General features: G+C 36.4%; 1 protein-coding gene across 1 annotated transcript in view; it reads right to left on the minus strand.

The window, feature by feature from the left end:
- Nucleotides 1-18,851, minus strand: part of LOC111142315 (anoctamin 4) — a 238,137-nt gene that overhangs the window by 88,468 nt on the left and 130,818 nt on the right. Inside the window, exons 9-12 of the mRNA XM_022495363.1 lie at nt 9,695-9,750; nt 7,185-7,306; nt 2,313-2,447; nt 1,137-1,233 (exon numbers count right to left, since the gene is read on the minus strand). Coding sequence (XP_022351071.1) covers nt 1,137-1,233; nt 2,313-2,447; nt 7,185-7,306; nt 9,695-9,750 — 410 coding nt within the window. The remainder of the gene's footprint in view (nt 1-1,136; nt 1,234-2,312; nt 2,448-7,184; nt 7,307-9,694; nt 9,751-18,851) is intronic.

Genomic DNA, 18,851 nt, shown 5'->3' on the forward strand with positions numbered 1-18,851 from the left:
AGTATTTCGTGTGTTTTTGGTCTCCCGCAGCATGTATGCACATCTTTCTAAGATCACAGCTGCCTGCTGTGGTTTGGGCTCTACACACGTAGACTGGCCACCTGCAATGCTATAGATATCATGGATGGGTGGGCTCCTGGACTGTCTCTCAAATGTTCTCTCATTTAAAACGAGCAAAACTCTGCCATAGCAACAGTATAATTAAATAGATCCAAGCTGCAGGGATTGCCGACATTCAGTAAAGTCTGCCAACCCTTCTTGTATCTGAAATCAGGGCAAGTTGACAGGTAGTGATCTTGGAAAAGTCCTCAACAGCCTGTACTCCAGCTATTGCTTTGTATTAGTGACCTGGCCCATAAGTAAAAAATAAGGAATTCTATGAATGTGTCTAAAATTTTAATAAAGTAAGGCATAACATGAAGTAACATATAATAGACATAATGATGCTATGTATTTTTTTTTTCAAATTATTTTTTCCACATATGTATTATATTAGTATCATTTTGGTCTTCATGACAAGCCATGGGACAGAGAAGGCAGGTGTCACTGCCCGCATTTTAGAGATGAGAAAGCTCAGCCTCAAAGAAACTGTCCATGTGCACGGTCAGGGAGGCATGTAGTTGAACTAGTCCTGAATCTAAATTTTTTTTTGACAATAACAATAATGAAAGAGGAATATGATGGTGGCTCTCATTTGCTAAGATCTTACCATCTGCTGAGTACTTTGCTCAGCATACACTTTATAACAATCAAGTGAAATAAGCATCATGTTCTCCACTTTGCAGATAAGAAAACGATGGCTCAGAGAGATCAATAACTTTTTCTGGGACTGACAAATGGTAAAGAGCAACGTCAAGATCTGAGTCTTTCTCTGACTCCAACAACTGTACTTTTTCAGTATGCACACTGCAGCCTCCTCTGATGAAGATCAGAGCTAATACATTTAAAATACATATACAGTAAAAAACATATTTGAATTAGAATGCCAAGTGATAGAAGTAACGTTAACTCTCTCCTACAACATAAACTCGAGACTCAAAGACTAGAAATAACAAAGAGAATATAGTTACCTTCTGTTCCTTGGGAAAATGTATAAAAAATTCAATGTACCTAAAGTGCCACAGATTTGAAATTACCTTGGCATAAACACAGCTGTCTGACAGCCTCATGAATGGACAGTATTTATCGCACACAGGACACATGATGATATCTGTAGCTTGGCAGACTTCTTTACTGGAAAAGAGAACAGAAAAGGACTGCTTTTTAATGACATAAAAGCATGTTTTCCCCTCCAATTTCACCAGAGTGCTTAACCACTAAATAAGACCCAGTAGATTATTGTCCTTACAATCTTCCTAGCCTTATCTGTTATTAAAGTAAACGAGCGCTTGCACATTTTAATAATTTGATAAGCCTACTTATTTATGAGGTTGTTTCTTGGTTTTACGTTTTAAAAAGTTACACTCTGAAAAATACATGAAGCCTAACACTGGATGTTCTACCCTAAATGAAACAAAAGTCATTCACAACACTGTAGACATTTGAAGCAATTTCCTTCTGAATTATAGGAACAACCAGGTACCTAAAAGTGCCTGCCTCAATCTCCATGTGCATAAGTGAAAACTAATAATGGAGGGATAAATCAAAATGTGATGCATTAGTTCTATGGGAAAACTACATCCCCATTAACAATTCCACCAGAGAGTAAAATATTTTTTACAAGTGGGAAAATCAATCAATCACTTTTACTTTTGCAATCACTTTTAAAAGCCACTTTTATTATTTAAGATCATTGTCCAGCCTGGCTATAAAATCTCTATGAATAGTTTAAACTATATTCTGGTGAGAAAGCTGAAACTTTCATCCTCAACACTGAATCATTCTCAAGACCTCAACAAGTTGGTAAGATGTCTTTCTGGCTCAGGTTTAAAGGGTCCTTGTAAAAACACAGAATTCATAAAAAAGCATTATTAGCCCACTATTTTGCAGGATTAGCAAAAAGAGAAAAGGTAAAAAGTCAGAAAGAGAGCAACTTTAAGCCAGTGAATGAAAGCAATTTTTTTTTTTTTTTGTGGACACAGAGTGGCTTATATATCCATAAATGTAAATTTTGCTTCCCTGGTAACTGAAGATTATAGCAGCATGGGCAATAAATGGAAGATCTAATAAACTGAGCCTTCTGAATTTTTCCCAGGAGTGACTGAGAATGAAGTTAGATGGAAAAGAAGTTCTACAATCTGGGAACATCCCAAAAGTACCACCACCCACCTCTATATAGAAGCAAAGGCAGGCTTACCCAAAGCTCCCCGTACCTGACTTGGCAGTGATCCAGAGTAATGACTCCATACAAGAAAACAAACAATCCAATGAAGGCCGCTGGGAAGAGCATGCCAGTGTACCAGCCCAACCAGGCAAAATACAACCCAATCTTCTCTCCAAAGTACCGCCTGTTTAAGACACAGGAGCCTCACAAATCAAAGTGAAGTGTGTAGAGTTAGGCATTATAATACTTTGCTCAGTCACATTACTTTGTAGTGGCCTTGCTGATAACACAGGCATCCAAGAGAATAGAGCACTTGACCAAACTAAGGCTCAGGCTTTAATTTCTTCTCCTATCGTTATATATCAGAAATAGAATGAACCCTTCCATAAAAGAACATGATTCTATACAAGCTTGTTCTGAGACCACAGAATAAACCTGTGCCCATTTGGGAAGATACAACACTTATGACTACAGAACCAGGAGATTCTGAAGTGGTGGTGACAACACATCATCTCATCTTTGCCATTTCTGTGTGTGTGCTTGTTTGTAACACATGTATTATCATTACATATATCTTTAAAAATAGGAAACAAAGTTATCATGAAAAACTGCAAACACCTCTTTCAATATTTTGTAGCTTTTTAAGATGTTTACAATGCTTGAATCACAAGATATTAGAAAGAAAAGAACTCTACAAAGATTCAAAATGATTGATACTGAGAACAACTTTTCTAAGTGATGATTTTTCACAAGTTTCAACATCTACCTCAGTAAATATTTTTCTGAGACTAACCAGTCTGCCTAGTGCCTTGAAGTGCACAAAGTTAAGGAATGTTCAGAGAATTCCTTGCTTTTTCTTTCTCAAACACATTAATAATATAATTGACTTATGTTAGAATACAACCCAAATTGTGCTTTCTATGCCTCTCAATTGCTATATTTCATTAGTTAGAAGTTAATTACTTTTTAGTCTAATATAAGAATATTCTAATATTTTTTCATTCTATTTCTAAATAAATTTACTGACCACCTGTTTCCAAATCCTAGCTTCTGTTTTCCTCTTAGAATGTCCAATAATTCCCCAAAGCTCTGAAAGGTAGACTAAAGATTATTTATCCTATCTTCCACTGTGACCCAACAGAAACTTGCCACTCTCTGAAGACTTTTCCAATGTACATTCAAATAAACAGATATATTCTTTTATTCATCCAACAAATAAAAAAATAAGTTTCATGTGACAAATATTGTGCTAGGAACTGAGGATACAAAATCAGCTTGGTCTCTGCTCTTGTGCAGCTCACAGGATGACAGAGTAGACAGACATCAATCAATTAAAGAAATAAGTTTATAATTAGAACACTGGGAAAAGGGCTTCAAAAGGAGAGGAACACAATTCCCCAAGTATATCAACCAACCATGTGACCACCCTACTTGGGGAAGACTTCTATGAGGAGGTGACTATTAACTAGGTAGACAGGGGACAGGATCAAGTGTTTCCAGCAGAGGAATCATAAGTATAAAAGACCCTGTGGCAGAAGGGACCAGGTGAAATAAGGGCAGTGTGCCCAGAGCAGCGATAACAAGAGATGGGCTGATGAGGCAGGTGGAGGCTGGGCCTTGGTGAATCTTATAAACCATGCTAAATGCATTGATCCTTGTCTTGAGAGAATGGAAAAATCATAAGAGAGTTTTAACATTCAAAGGACATAATCAGATTTAATTTAAAATATTATTCTATTTTTTTATTATGTTCTGTTAGTCACCATACAGTACATCATTAGTTTTTGATGTAGTGATCCTGATTCATTGTTTGCATATAACACTCCGTGCTCCATGCAATACATACCCTCCTTAACACCTGTCACTGGGCTAACCCATCCACCCACTTCCTCCCCTCTAAAACCCAATTTGTTTCTCAGGGTCCATAGTCTCTCATAGTTTGTTTCCACCTCTGATTTCCCCTCCTTTATTTTCCCCTTCCTTCTCCAAATGTCTTCCATGCTATTCCTTATGTTCCACAAATAAGTGAAACCATATGATAATTGACTTTCTCTGTTTTACTTATTTCACTTAGCATAATCTCCTACGGTCCAGCCATGTTGTTGCAAAAGCTGGGTACCCATCCTTTCTGATGGCTGTGTAATATTCCATTGTATATATGGACCACATATTCTTTATCCATTCATCTGTTGAAGGGCATCTCAGCTCTTCCACAGGTTGACTATTGTGGACATTGCTGCTATGAACATTGGGGTGCATATGGCCCTTCTTTTCACTACATCTGTATTTTTGGGGTAGATTCCCAGTAGTGCAATTGGTGGATCACAGAGTAGTTCTATTTTTAATTTTCTGAGGAACCTCCACACTGTTTTCCAAAGTGGCTGTACCAACTTGTCCTCCCACCAACAGTGTATGAGTATTCCCCTTTCTCTGCAGCCTCTCCAACATTTATGTTTCTTGCCTTGTCAATTTTATCATTCTAACTGGTGTAAGGTGGTATCTCAATATGGTTTTGATTTGAATTTCTCTGATGCTAAAAAGATCACTCTATTTGGAGGGTAGAGAATGGATTGGAAGGGACCAGAGTAGAAAAAGGGAGACCAATTATGGGACAACAGCCATCATCCAGGTTATTAGGTGAAGGAGGCTGTATGGTCGAGGAGGTTCTGGGGTGTGGCCAGAATTAAGAGACATGGAGGAAGACAGGAAACAACATGTGTTGGAGGGGATATGGAGAAAGGGGAACCCTCTTACACTGTTGGTGGGAATGCAAGTTGGTACAGCCACTTTGGAGAACAGTGTGGAGATTCCTCAAGAAATTAAAAATAGAGCTTCCCTATGACCCTGCAATTGCACTACTGGGTATTTACCCCAAAGATACAGATGTAGTGAAAAGAAGGTCCATCTGTACCCCAATGTTTATAGCAGCAATGGCCACAGTCGCCAAACTGTGGAAAGAACCAAGATGCCCTTCAACAGACGAATGGATAAGGAAGATGTGGTCCAAATACACTATGGAGTATTATGCCTCCATCAGAAAGGATGAATACCCAAGTTTTGTAGCAACATGGATGGGACTGGAAGAGATTATGCTGAGTGAAATAAGTCAAGCAGAGAGAGTCAATTATCATATGGTTTCACTTATTTGTGGAACATAACAAATAGCATGGAGGACATGGGGAGTTAGGAGAAGGGAGTTGGGGGAAATTGGAAGGGAGGTGAACAATGAGAGACTATGGACTCTGAAAAACAATCTGAAGGCTTTGAAGAGGTGGGGGGGTGGGAGGTTGGGGGAACCAGGTGGTGGGTATTAGAGAGGGCACAGATTGCATGGAGCACTGGGTGTGGTACAAAAACAATGAATACTGTTTTGTTGAAAATAAATTAAAAAAATGATTAAAAAAAAAGGAGACATGGAGGAAGCAAAATCTGTAGGACAAGAGCTATTTAAGAGTTGATATTTCCTAGATACTCCACAACATTGTTCTATTGGAAAATTGCTTATGTTTTTCATCTCCCTTCCTTTGGCCTATACAAATCTTACTCTCTTCCAGGCTCAGCTCTACAGAACCTTCCACAGAAGCGCCAACCCGTATCTATCCTTTCCATTTTTCCAAATTTTTATAAAACTAATCACCTTCATCACACATTTTACCTAATTGTGCATAGCCTTGTATTGTTTTCTAGTTGTTTCAAGTATGCAGAGCCTGTTGTACTGAAGGAAACCGAGTTTCTCAGATATGGTGGCTTCCATTTGTCTTTGCCAATATTATTTAGCATCATACTAGAAACACAATGGGTAGTTAATTAATGCTCATTAATTAATATCCATAAAGTCTTAATCAAAACACTGTCAAGTGAGGGTGGATATTTTGCCTGCAGTAATTTTCTGTAATTTTTGATCAGTATAATCCTGTAATATTGGGACTGAGGCTGGGAAGTGCACTTACTTTTACTTTTTTTTTTCCTCCACTGTTTTAGCATGCATTGAGACTGGTCAAAAGAAAAAAATCTCATCTCAGGAAATATTTTCCACTCACCCAGATTATCTGGATTATTTGTTACTAACACAAAGGATAGTATACAATTCATCAATGACCCTGGGTCAGTAGGAATGAATACTTAGTAACTAGGACTCTGGCAGGAAGAACGACTACCCAGGGAGATAAAATGTAAAATGAGTTGTTGTATTATTTCATTTTCCTCTGGGCTCATTTTTTTAAGGGCACTAGAGAAAGTAAGCCGAATCCATCTAGTCTAGGAAATGAGACATGATTTTCTTTTTTATAAGGAATCCATGAAGTATGGATTGTTGCCACCCAATCTTAATAACCAGTCTCTAAATAAGCAACGAGATGTCAGAGTATAATGTTGCCATGGCAGAAATTTGGACATAAATAGTTAAAAAAACATACATTTCCACTGTACAATTATCATCGGCTAAAAACTGATATACTAATATGACTTGCAGAATTAAAATAATCTTTAAAGGTTATTAGTTGAAAATTATAATAAGTCTGAAATTTATTAGAGTGATAGAACTCCATTTTTCCTACTTACGTAGATAGTAACTAATATCCCATTTTTCACTAATATATGTAAGCATATCACATTTCTGCAATTGTTATAGATAATTTGTCAATAACAGTCATATGGATGGCCTGCTCCATATAAAATCCTGTGGGAGGCCCAACTGATCTCACAGGCCCTCTCCTGAGACCTTTCTGGAGGAAGCACTATCCTAATCAGAGTGAGGTCTAGTTTACCGAGAAATACCAATGTCCTCTTATGAGTTCCCTTCTTGAGATGAAGCTAGATTTGAGTAAAAGCTCTGTAACTCAGAATTTTTCCTTGTCCCAGCTGACAGCCTGTCTTAACCATTCTGTGCAAGTTTTATATTTGCAATTGGTTAAGAACTCACCTTACAAGATCCAAAGGCTGGTATTTATACCACACACCCCAGGAGGCCCAGCACTCATAGAGCAGATGTCGATGGTTTTCCGCTCCATGGGTTCTAATGGAGTTTTTACTTCTGTAACTTCCCTGGGATAAAAACACCACTTCCATGAGGTAATATCCAAAAAATCCATAAGGAAAAGCTGACAGTAACACTAGTCTTTTATGGAAGGAGTAGTGGTAGGGGTGATGTAAGAAAGAAATGGATCCATACTATTAAAGGGAAAACAGTTATTGTGGACATAATCTTGTTGATGGTGGTATGTAGTAAAAAGTACATGCTTGCTAGGAATCAGGCAGGTTTGAGCTGAGTTCAAATTTAGTTCCACTACTTTTAGCTAGGAGACCTTAAGCTCTCTGAGCCTTAGATTTCTAGTTCATTATGGAACTAATAATTTCTGCCTCATTAGGTTTCTTTCATGGTTTGAGTGAATAAAGTGTCTTGCCTAGAGGCCATGCCCAAAACTTAGCTCTCTTTTCCATTTGTCTCAAGACAGGGCAGTTGGTAAACTGTCACAGCGGTATATCTGCATTATCCATACAAAACCCCTAAAATATAAAAGATGGATGTAACCTTAAAATTACAACAGTTCAAATCTAATTCAGCCACCTCATGGGACAAATGAGGAGACCAAGGGCCAGACAGGTACAGGTTTTTCTGAGTTCAGTTAGTGGTGATGTTAGCTTCATAAACAGAAAAAGTACTTTCTGGAAGTGGACTACTTATTAACACTAACCTGAAAAGGTCTTTCTTAGTGGAAGGTGAATGAGGCTGAGAGACAAGAAACTCAGGTTCTAGCCTCAGCTCAACCAATAACTCACACAATAACTAGGGGGGCAACTTTTCTCTAAACCTCTATTTAAATTTTTAACATGAAACAAGGGCAACAATATCTGCCCTTCTTGCTTTTCTGCTTTTGAAGGTCATTAGGATGTTAAATAATATAATTATGTTAAACTGAGAGTAAAGTTCAGAAGTGATTATGTTACTATTGCTGGTATTACTACTTTGGAAGGTCTCTTCTCATAGAATACAGGGCTTTACTGAGATGTACAAGCCCAAGAGAAGAGGCCTTGAATTACTCTATGTGGTTACAGAATGCATCTTCTCAGACATCCTCATACCTGCCACCTACTCACCTGCACAGATATTTCTGCTCACCTACCATGCTCAGACCCTGCCCTCACTATGGGCAAGGGCCCAGCTGTGGGGGGATGCAGTTGTCACTGAAACCTTTTTTGGCCAATCCAATGAATAACTACAGGAAGCCACATGATGTTTGTGTGTATGTGGGGGTGAGAATCTGTCTTGAAAGTTCAGAATCACCTGTGTGTGTCTTTAGAAAACCTTTGGGTCAAAAGATTTGCTTTTGTCATATGAAAATGAAAATTTTCATATGACAAATTTCATATGACAAAAAAGCAAATGAAAATTTGCTTTTGTCATTCCAAAAATGTTTCATGGAAGTCTATAAATAGGGTGTGAGGCCAAAGCTTCTAGTTTTCTTAATGAACAAGATTTGTAAAATTCCCCATTGTCTTTGCATCTTTGTGGTGTGTAAAACAACAGAAACAGCACTGTAAGCCAAACAACAGGTATGTTTTGGAAAGACTTGCCATTTGCAAATTGTTGGAACTGTTCTGCAAAGTTTACTGGCAAACTGTTAAAAATTGTTTCCAGTAGAAGATTTCTGGAAATAACTCCCAGGAGGTCCAGCCTCACTAGTTTGTAAGGTCCTACAGGGGATGGGCAAGGATAATTATCTCTGTGCTCTCTTTGTCACACAATGACTGGTACAAAGTAGGGGTTCAACACCATGAAGATGACAACAAACTCTCACCAATGGCAAGGATTATGTCCCTAAAAACCTATGTGTACAAGAGAATTCTGGGTTAAATAAACCAAGATTAAATGGGAAAAGTAAGGTTAAGGATAACCAGACTTATATTTCTAAAGTCCTTATATATGACAAAACCCATGTAGCAAATAAAGAAAATATCAAAATTTATATATCTTAAATGAGAAATAATAGGTATAATATTATTCATTTCCATTCACCACCCTTTGATTACCAGAGGCTTTCCAAGATGACTCCCTCCTACTCTCTAAGGAATAGCTATAAACTTCTTATTTACAAGACTATATGTTTCAGAAACATTTTCCCCACAGGTCTGGTGCCTCATGCAAATTTTCAATGCTTCTTTATTTTATGACTTGGAGTCCTTCATTGATTCCTCTGAATTCATGCTGAGTGACTCCTGATTCAAGTATTCTTACAATTACATAATAAAGATATATAGAAATAAATTTATGCTGGGGGAGAAACATCACAATTCAAGTAGGCCCTCCCTAATTATCCATTGAAAAAATTAAATTCATTCTGAACAAATGTCATATCAACAAACTCAATTAATGACTATTCCCAGAAGCTGATTTAATAACAAGAAATTGACAGAGGAAAGGCAGGACAATACCTCATGCAGAGGAAATGCAGCTTCATAGGAGCCATTGGTAAGCAAACGATTCAGACCTAGAACAACAAAAAAGTTCACTTTGAATTAATACTGAGTTTGAATTCTCAAAACATTCAACACTAATATAAGGGTGATACTTTTGGAGAAAACAATCTAAGCTTTCAAATGTGATTCAAACCCAGCTGGGGACTCCAATAGTTTAGAAAGTTTTTCTATCTGCTAGGAAATCGGAATCAAGGGCTGGGAAACTGGATTTTCAAATAGAAACAAAACAGTGAAGCATACTCAGTACAGTGTCTGGCACAAAGATGGGAATGTACTGAGAAAGTGGATGAATTTATCATACCCCCCAAAAAAAGGTTTTCTACCAGTTCTTTTTATATCTTTATTCAGAAGTTTAATGTGGATAAATCTAGCCCTTCCACAGTGGACTAGCGGTGTGATTTTGAAAAATGTCTTCTTGTCCTCAGGCCTCAATTTTCTCATGCATAAAAGGGGGGAGGGGTGCTGGGTATATGACTTTTTTTTTTTTTAGAGAGAGAGAGAGCACATGAGCACAAGGGAGGGGAGGGGCAGAGGGAGACAGAGAGAGAGAGACTCTCAAGCACGCTGCAAGCTGGACATGGAGCCTGATGCAGGGATCGACCTCACGACCTTGACTGAGATCATGACCTGAGCTGAAATCCAGAGTTGGACACTTAACTGACTAAGCCACCAAGGTGCCCTGGATATGTGGAATATTTTTTTAAAATACCTTTATTGAGGCATAACTGACATACCATAAATGGCACAGATTTAAAACATACAATTTGAGATTTGACTTATATATGCATACCTGAAACCATCAGCATAGTCAAGATAGTAAGCATATCCATACCCCAAAGTTTTATCATGCCACTTCATAACTACACTCCTCCCTATGCCATCTCCAAGGTAAACACTGATCTTTTTTCTGTCATTATCAGTTTGCATTTTCTAGTTTTATATAAATGGAATTATACAACATTACTCCTTTTTATCCAAATTCTTTCACTTAAGATAATTTTGAGATTCATCCATGTAGTACCTCTTTTTTTTTAACTGCTGAGTATACCATCATATGGATCTATAACTGTTTATCTATTCCCCTTAATATTTGTTTCCAGTCCTGAACCATTACAAATAATGTTACTGTGAGCATTTATGTAAAAGTCCTTATATGGATATCTGCTTTTATCTCCCTGAGGAAAATACTGAGAAATGGAATAACTAGATCATATGGTGGGTATATATTTAACATTATTTGCCATCTGTATATCTTTTCTACTGAAATATCTGTTAAAATCTTATGTCCATTAATTTTTTTTATTTAGTTATGACTATTTTTTATATATTCTAGATGTCTTTCATTAGACATATGCTTTGAATTTTTTTTCTCATAGTATGTGGACTCTCTCTTCATTCTTTCAAAAATATACTTCAAAAATCAAAAGCTTTAATTTTGATGAAGTCCAATTTATCCAATTTTTTCTTTTATGAATTGTTTTCAAGAAATTCCAAACTAACATAAGGCCATGAAAATTTTCTTTGGGGTTTTTTATAATTTTAGGTTTTATATTTATTTTTTTAATTTTTAAAAGATATTATTTATTTATTTATTTGAGAGAGACAGCACAAGTGGGGGAAAGGGACAGGGGAGAAGCTGGTTCTCTGCTGAACAGAGAGCCCAATGTGAAGCTCGATCCCAGGACCCCAGGATCATGACCTGAGCCAAAGGGAGATGCTTAACTGACTGAGCCAACCAGGGGCGCCTAGGTTTTATATTTAGATCTATGATCTATTTAAGTCAACTTTTATATATGGGTTCATTTTTTTTTTTTTTTTGCATATGGGTATGAATTGTTCCAGCACCATTTTTTGAAAAGAGAATCCTCTGTCTACTGAATTCTCTTTGAGCATTTGTCAAAAATCAATTGTCCACAGATGTGTGGATTGACTTATGGATTCTCTATTCTGTTCCACAGATCTATTTGTCTATATTTACATCAACACCACACTCTTTTGATTACTTTAGATCTATAATAATTCTTGAAATCAAGTAACATTAGCTCTCCATTTGTGCTTTTTTTCTTTTCAGAGTTACTTTGGCTATTCTAGGTTATGAATATTTTAATCAGCTTGTCAATTTCCATAGACACATACACATGCACAACCTTGGGAGTTTGAGATTGCACTGAATCTATAGATTAAATTGGGTAGAATTGACAATATTGAGTCTTTTGAGCTATGAACAGAATGTATCAAGATATATATATTAAAATTTTAAATATCTCTCACAAATGTTCTGTAGTTTTCAGTGTACACACCCTACATATCTTTTTTAAAGATTTATTTATTTGGGAGAAAGAGATGGGGAGAGGCAGAAGGAGAGGGAGAGAGAGTCTCAAGCAGACTGCACTGAGCACAGAGCCCAAATGTAGGGCTCAGTTTCAGGACCTTGAGGACCCTGACCCAAGCTGTAACCAAGAGTCAGATGCTCAGGGCACCTAGGTGGCACAGTGGGTTAAAGTCTCTGCCTTCAGCTCAGGTCATGATCTCAGGGTCCTGGGATCGAGCCCCGCATGGAGCTCTCTGCTCGGCAGGGAGCCTACTCCCCCCTGCCCTGCCTACTTGTGATCTCTGTCTGTCAAATAAATAAATAAAATCTTTAAACAACAACAACAACAAAAAGGGTCAGATGCTAACAAACTGTGCTGCCCAGACACCCCTTACATATCTCTTGTCAGATAAGTATTCCATTTTTTGGATATTATTATAAATGGTATGGTCTTTAAAATTTTAATTCCTTAGTGTTAGTTGCTAGTTTATAGAACTACAATTGAGTTTTGTATTTGTTTTGTTTCTTGCAACAGAGCTTTACTCATTCTACTAGTGTTTTTGTATATCCTGTTGGAGCTTCTATACAGATGATCATGTCATCTGAGACTAAATACAGTTTTACTTCTTTTTTCAGTTTGGATGCCCATTATTTTTCCTGTCTTACTGCATTTTGGCTAGTGAAATGATGAATGTAAGAGAAGATATACTTGTTCTGTTCCTTATCTTCAGGGGAAGCTTTAGTTTTTACCATCAAGTACAATGTTAACTATAAGTATTTTATAGATGTACTTGACTAAGGTTGAGGAAGTTCCTTTCTATTCATAGTCTGCTGAGTTTTTATCATGAACAAATGCAGAATTTTGCCAAATGTTTTTTTGTATCTGTGGAGATGACCATATTATTTTCCTTTTTCACTTTGCCAAAGTTGTGAGTTATGTTAATTTTCAAACACTAGGCCAACCTTGCAGACCTAGATAAGCCCTACGTGATCATGATGGATTATCCTTTTTACATACTGTTGTGTTTTATTGACTAAATTTTGTTTACAATGTTGGCCTCCATATTCATGAAGTATATTGATTTGCAGTTTTCTAGTACAGTCTTTGCCTGGTTTAGGTACCTGAGTAATACGGCTCTCATATTCTCCACACTTCAATTTTGTGAAAGAGTTTTGTAAAACAGGTATTATTTCTTTCTTGAATGTCTGATGGAATTTACCAGTAAGATAATCTGGGCCTGCAGGGGTATTTCTGTGAGAAGATTTTCAAGTACAAATTCAATTTCTTTAATCCATATGGATCTAATTAGGTTCTTTCTTCTTATTTTTCATGCTTATATATATATAAGCTTATTTTTTTAAGTTTTTATTTAACCCCCAGTTAACATACAGTGCTATGTTTCAGGTGTATACTGTAGCGATTCAACACTTCCATATATCACCCAGTGCTCATCATAGTGTACTCCTTAATCCCCATCACCAGTTTAACCCATCTTCCACCCACATCCCTTTTGGTAACCATTAATTTATTCCCTATAGTTAACTATAACTTTTTATATATTGTTTATATATATAAAAGTTTATAACTATAAACTTTTAATTGTTTATTGGTTTACCTCTCTCTCTTTTTGTCCCTTTGCTCATTTGTTTTGATTCTTAAATTCCATATACAAGTGAAATCATATAGTATTTATCTTTCTCTGACTTATTTTGCTTAGTATAATACTCTCTAGCTCCACCTATGTCATTGCAAATGGCAAGATTTCATTCTATTTTTATGGCTGAGTAATATTCCATTGTGCATATATACCACATCTTCCTTATCCATTCATCAGCTAATAGACACTTGGGCTGGCTATTGTAGATAATGCTGCTTTAAACATTTGGGTTTGTGTATCCTTCTGAGTTAGAATTTTTTGTATTCCTTGGTTAAATACCTAATAGTGCAATTGCTGGATTATAGGATAGTTCTATTTTTAATTTTTTGAGGAATCTTCGTACTGTTTTCCAGAGTGGCTGTACCAGTTTGTATTCCCACCAAAAGTGCAAGACAGTTCCCTTTTCTCCATATCCTCACCAACACCTGTGCGATCTACACATTTAATGCAATCCCTATCAAAATACCAAAGCATTTTTCACAGACCTTGAACAAACAAAATTTACATGGAACCACAAAAGACCCCAAATAGCCAGAGCAATCTTGAAAAGGAAAAGAAAACCTGGAGGCATCACAATTCTGGGCATCAAACTATATTACAAAGTTGTAGTAATTGGGGTGCCTTGGTGACTCAGTTGATTGAGTGTCTGACTCTTGGTTTTGGCTCAGATCATGATCTCAGTGTGGTGGAATTGAGCCCTGCATCAGGCTCTGCACTCAGTGCAGAGTCTGCTTGAGATTGTTTCCCTCTGACCCTCAACCCACTTGCTTTCTCTCTCTCAAATAAATAAAATCTTTTTTTAAAAAGCTGTGGTAATCAAAACAGTATGATACCGATACAAAAATAGACACATATATCAATAGAACAAAATAGAACACCCAGAAATGAACCCACAATTATATGGCCAATTAATCTTTAACAAAGCAGGAAAAAATATCCAATGGGAAAAAGTCTCTTCAACAAATGGTGTGGAGAAAACTGGACCATTGTCTTACAATATACATAAAAATAAATTCAAAATAGATTAAAGATCTAAATGTGAGACTTGAAACCACAAAAATCCTAGAAGAAAACCCAGGCTGTAACTTCTTTGACATCAGCTGTAAGAACTTCTTTCTAGAAATGTCTCCTGAGACAAGGGAAACAAAAGCAAACTGGGACCACATCAAAATAAATAAAAAGCTTCTGCACAGCAAAGGAAACAACAAAAGTAAAAGGCAACCTATAGAATGGGAGAAGATATTTGCAAATGACATATCTGATAAAGGATTAGTATCCAAAATATGTAAAGAACCTAAACAACTCAACACCCAAAAAGCAAAATAACCCAATTAGAAAATGGACAGAAGACATGAATAGACATCTTTGCAAAGACATACAGATGGCCAACAGACACATGAAAGATCCTTACAGCACTTATCATCAGGAAAATGCAAATCAAAACCACAATTAGATATCACCTCACACTAGTCAGAAAGGCTAAAATCAACAACACAAGATTTTTTTCTTGAATGGGTTTTGATTATTTGCATCTGTCCAGAAATGTGTCCATTTCATTTAAGTTGTTGAATTTATTGACAGAAGATTATTCAAATAGTCCCTTAATATACTCCCAACATTTTTGGTGACAGCATCTCTCCTATTCCTGGAAATTTAAGAATTTTTGTTTTCTCTCTCTTCTTCCTGATAAGCCTGATTAGAAATTTGTATTTGTTTTCTGTCACTGTAACAAATCGCAAGAAATGCAGTAGCTAAAAACAATAGCCATTTATTATCTCACAGTTTCTTTTGTTCAGAAGTCTGGGCATGATTTACCTACGTTGTCTGTTTTGAGTCTCACAAAACCAAAGTGAAGGTTTGGTCTAGACTGCATTCTTACCTGGAGGTTCAACTAGGAAAGGATCCATTGATTATTGGACAGAATTAATTTCCTTGCAGTTGCTATATTCACAATTTGCTTCTTCAAAACCAGCAACAGAGAGGAGACCCTGTTGCTGCAAGTTTCTGAGCTGGGGGCAGGCCTAAACACTCTTAAAGGGCTTACCTGATTAGGTCGGGACCATCCAGGATGATCTTCCCTTTGATTAAGTTGATGTCAAACTGGTTAAGAACTCTTTCACATCTGGAAGATCTCCTAAACTTTTCCATATAGTGTAACATAATCACAGGAGTGACACAATTAGCTTTGCAATGTTCTGTTGGCTAAATGTAAGCTACAGTTTCTACCTACACTTAAGGGAAAGGAATTACACTGGGCATGACTCACTGGTAAGTCACCTTGGGTATGTTCACAAGGTTTATAAATTTTTTCAAAGGAACATCTATTGGTTCCATTTATTTTCTGTATTATTTTTTCTGTTTTCTATTTCATTGATTTCTTCTCTTTTATTATTCCTTTTCATCTACCTACTTTAATTTCTTTTTCTTGTTTAGGTGGAAGTGGTGGTCATTAATTTGGATATTTCTTTTCATATATAGGCACATAGCACTATAAATTAGTCCTTAAATATTGCACATTTTGATATTTAATTTTCATTTTCATTGAGTACAACATGCTGATTTTTCTTTTGACTTCTTCTTTCACTGATGAGTTATTTAAAAGGTATTAGTTTTAAGTATCTGTAATATTCCCAGAGATCACCTTCATATTAACATTGAATTTAATCTTTCTGTGGTCAAAAACTCTGGGGGCCTGGGTGGCTCAGTGGGTTAAGCTGCTGCCTACGGCTCAGGTCATGATCTCAGGGTCCTGGGATTGAGCCCCACATCGGGCTCTCTGCTCAGCAGGGAGCCTGCTTCCTCCTCTCTCTCTGCCTGCCTCTCTGCCTGCTTGTGATCTCTGTCAAATAAATAAATAAAATCTTAAAAAAAATACTCTGTATGATTTGAATGCCTTTAGATCTATTAAGTCTTATTTTATGTCCCCAAGGATGGCCTATCTTGGTTATGTTCTATGTGCATTTGAAAAAAAAATGTATTCTGCTGTTTTGGGGAGTGATCTAAAAGATCAGTTATGTTCACTGATATTGTTCAGGTTTTCTAACCCCTACAGATTTTCTATTTATTCTATTAATTACTGACAAAGAAGTATTTAAATATCCAACTATAATTGTGGAATTGTCTATTCCTCTTTGCAGTTCTGTCAGGTTTTGCTTCATGTAGTTTGAAACTCCAGGCTTGTGGGATTGTTCTGTCCTCCTGATGAATTCCCTGAATTTACTTTTATCCCTGATAATATTCTTTGCTCTGAAATCTATTTTGTCTGATATCAATATAGCCATTTCAGCTTTATTTTGATTAAGCATGTTATAACTTCTTTGAACCTTTTACTTTTAACCCATTTGCATCTTTAAAGTTTCTTGTAGGCAGCAAAGAATTTAGGCATCGATTTTTTTACTCAGTGTATTAACTTTTCAATTTTGGATTAGAATCTTTAGATCTTTAGAACACTTATGTTTAATGCTCTGTGAATTATAAGGTGTTCCTATTTCACTGGAAATCCTTTGGGGCTGTTCTTTCACTGCCTTTGGGTAGTTTCCTAATACATAGGCAGTAATTAGTACTCTGCTAAATACTTAAAGGGGTCTGATGATCTTCAGGGTTCTCTCTTGGCAAAACTTTCTGCTTTTCGTTACTTTGTTCTGTGAACTCTAACTGCATTGGTTTCTTTGGACTCTTAGCAACATCTTCTCAATTCAAGGAGTCTACTGGGTTCTGCCTGGGTTCTCCCTCTCTGGGCTGCCCTCTAGAAACTATGTCAAAGTAGTTAAGCTGATGTAATCATAGCACTCACTTCATTTGTTTTCTGTCTCTCAGGTATCTCTATTCTTCGCTGCCCAACATTCAGTGTCTTGAAAAGCATAGTCTCCTGCAGTTTTTTTTTTTTTTCTGTTTTTCCTTTGATTATTTCAGATGGGAGAGTAAATCTTGTGCCTATTTCTCTGTCTTGGCCAAAAATGGAAATTGAATGTGTTGGTCTTTAAAGTGTCTTTCAAATCAAGAATTATGCTGCTTCCTAAAATGTACCTCAGAGACAACGACTAGAAGGGTGTCTCTCAAGTGGCTAATAGAGGAATGCTCCCTATGCTTTAGACCCTGATTAGAATCCAGAGGTTTAGCTTCACTGGGAAATGGAACATGCATTGATTTACTTTTTCCTGATGCAGGGTCAATCATTGTTTAGGTACTTGTAATCACAGTAATACAGTAATGTGTAATAAGATGATTGACATTAATAATAAATGTCTAAGAAAAACATTTGAAATGCAAATACTTGTACAGCTTTTGTATTCTGCCTAGCATGCAGGAGGCCCTCGATAAAAACCTTTGTAATGAAGGAATAAATGATTACGTGGCAAGGTCTGATTGCCTGGAGTTTCTATTGAGAAATACACATATCTCGTCAATAAACTTTTAACATCTCAGATATTAGAAAGAAACAGAATTCATAGGAACCTAATAAGAGACTGATGACGACCCTAGTAAGCTTATCAGAATTTATGAAAGTCCTGCAAAGTGAGAAAGTAGTTAATATTTGATGTCTACCACTTCACGAAACTTCCCCCTTGAGCACCAATTTTGAAAATACTAGTCAATCTTAAAATTTATTTTATGCACTTATATTATTAAATAAATCTATGTTGATCTATTAATTGCTCTATTTTGAAAGTGGATTTCAACAGTTTTGAATTTCACAGTTGTAATGAATTCAGAGTGAATCCAGAAAACTTACATAGTGGTAGTATATACTCCAGCAAAATGTCCTTACAAATCACGTTTACAAATCAGTATTTCGGTGTTCTCTCTAAACAATGTTGGTTTTGTGGAAGATGTCACTTTCAGAAATAGTTTCAGGTAGGAAATAACATTAGATAAATACTATTCTATCAATAAATTAAATTTTCTTCTAAAATGTTATCTCTTTTATTTATGAAACCAAAGATGACTATGAAACATCAGGTAAACCAAGCATTTGTGGTTTTTACCACATATATTTTTAGCATAATGCCTGACCCTAGGTTAGTAATTTACTCTGTGATTGGCCATTTCTAATTAGATACTACTCCAGATCATCATTACCAATTTCCAAAGCACTGAACTGATGAATGGATAAAAAGATACATACTCTCTCTCTCTATGATGA

The sequence above is a fragment of the Enhydra lutris genome, unplaced genomic scaffold (genome assembly GCF_002288905.1).
Source record: "Enhydra lutris kenyoni isolate GAN:26980312 unplaced genomic scaffold, ASM228890v2 scaffoldscaffold7, whole genome shotgun sequence".
Classification (NCBI taxonomy): domain Eukaryota; kingdom Metazoa; phylum Chordata; class Mammalia; order Carnivora; family Mustelidae; genus Enhydra; species Enhydra lutris.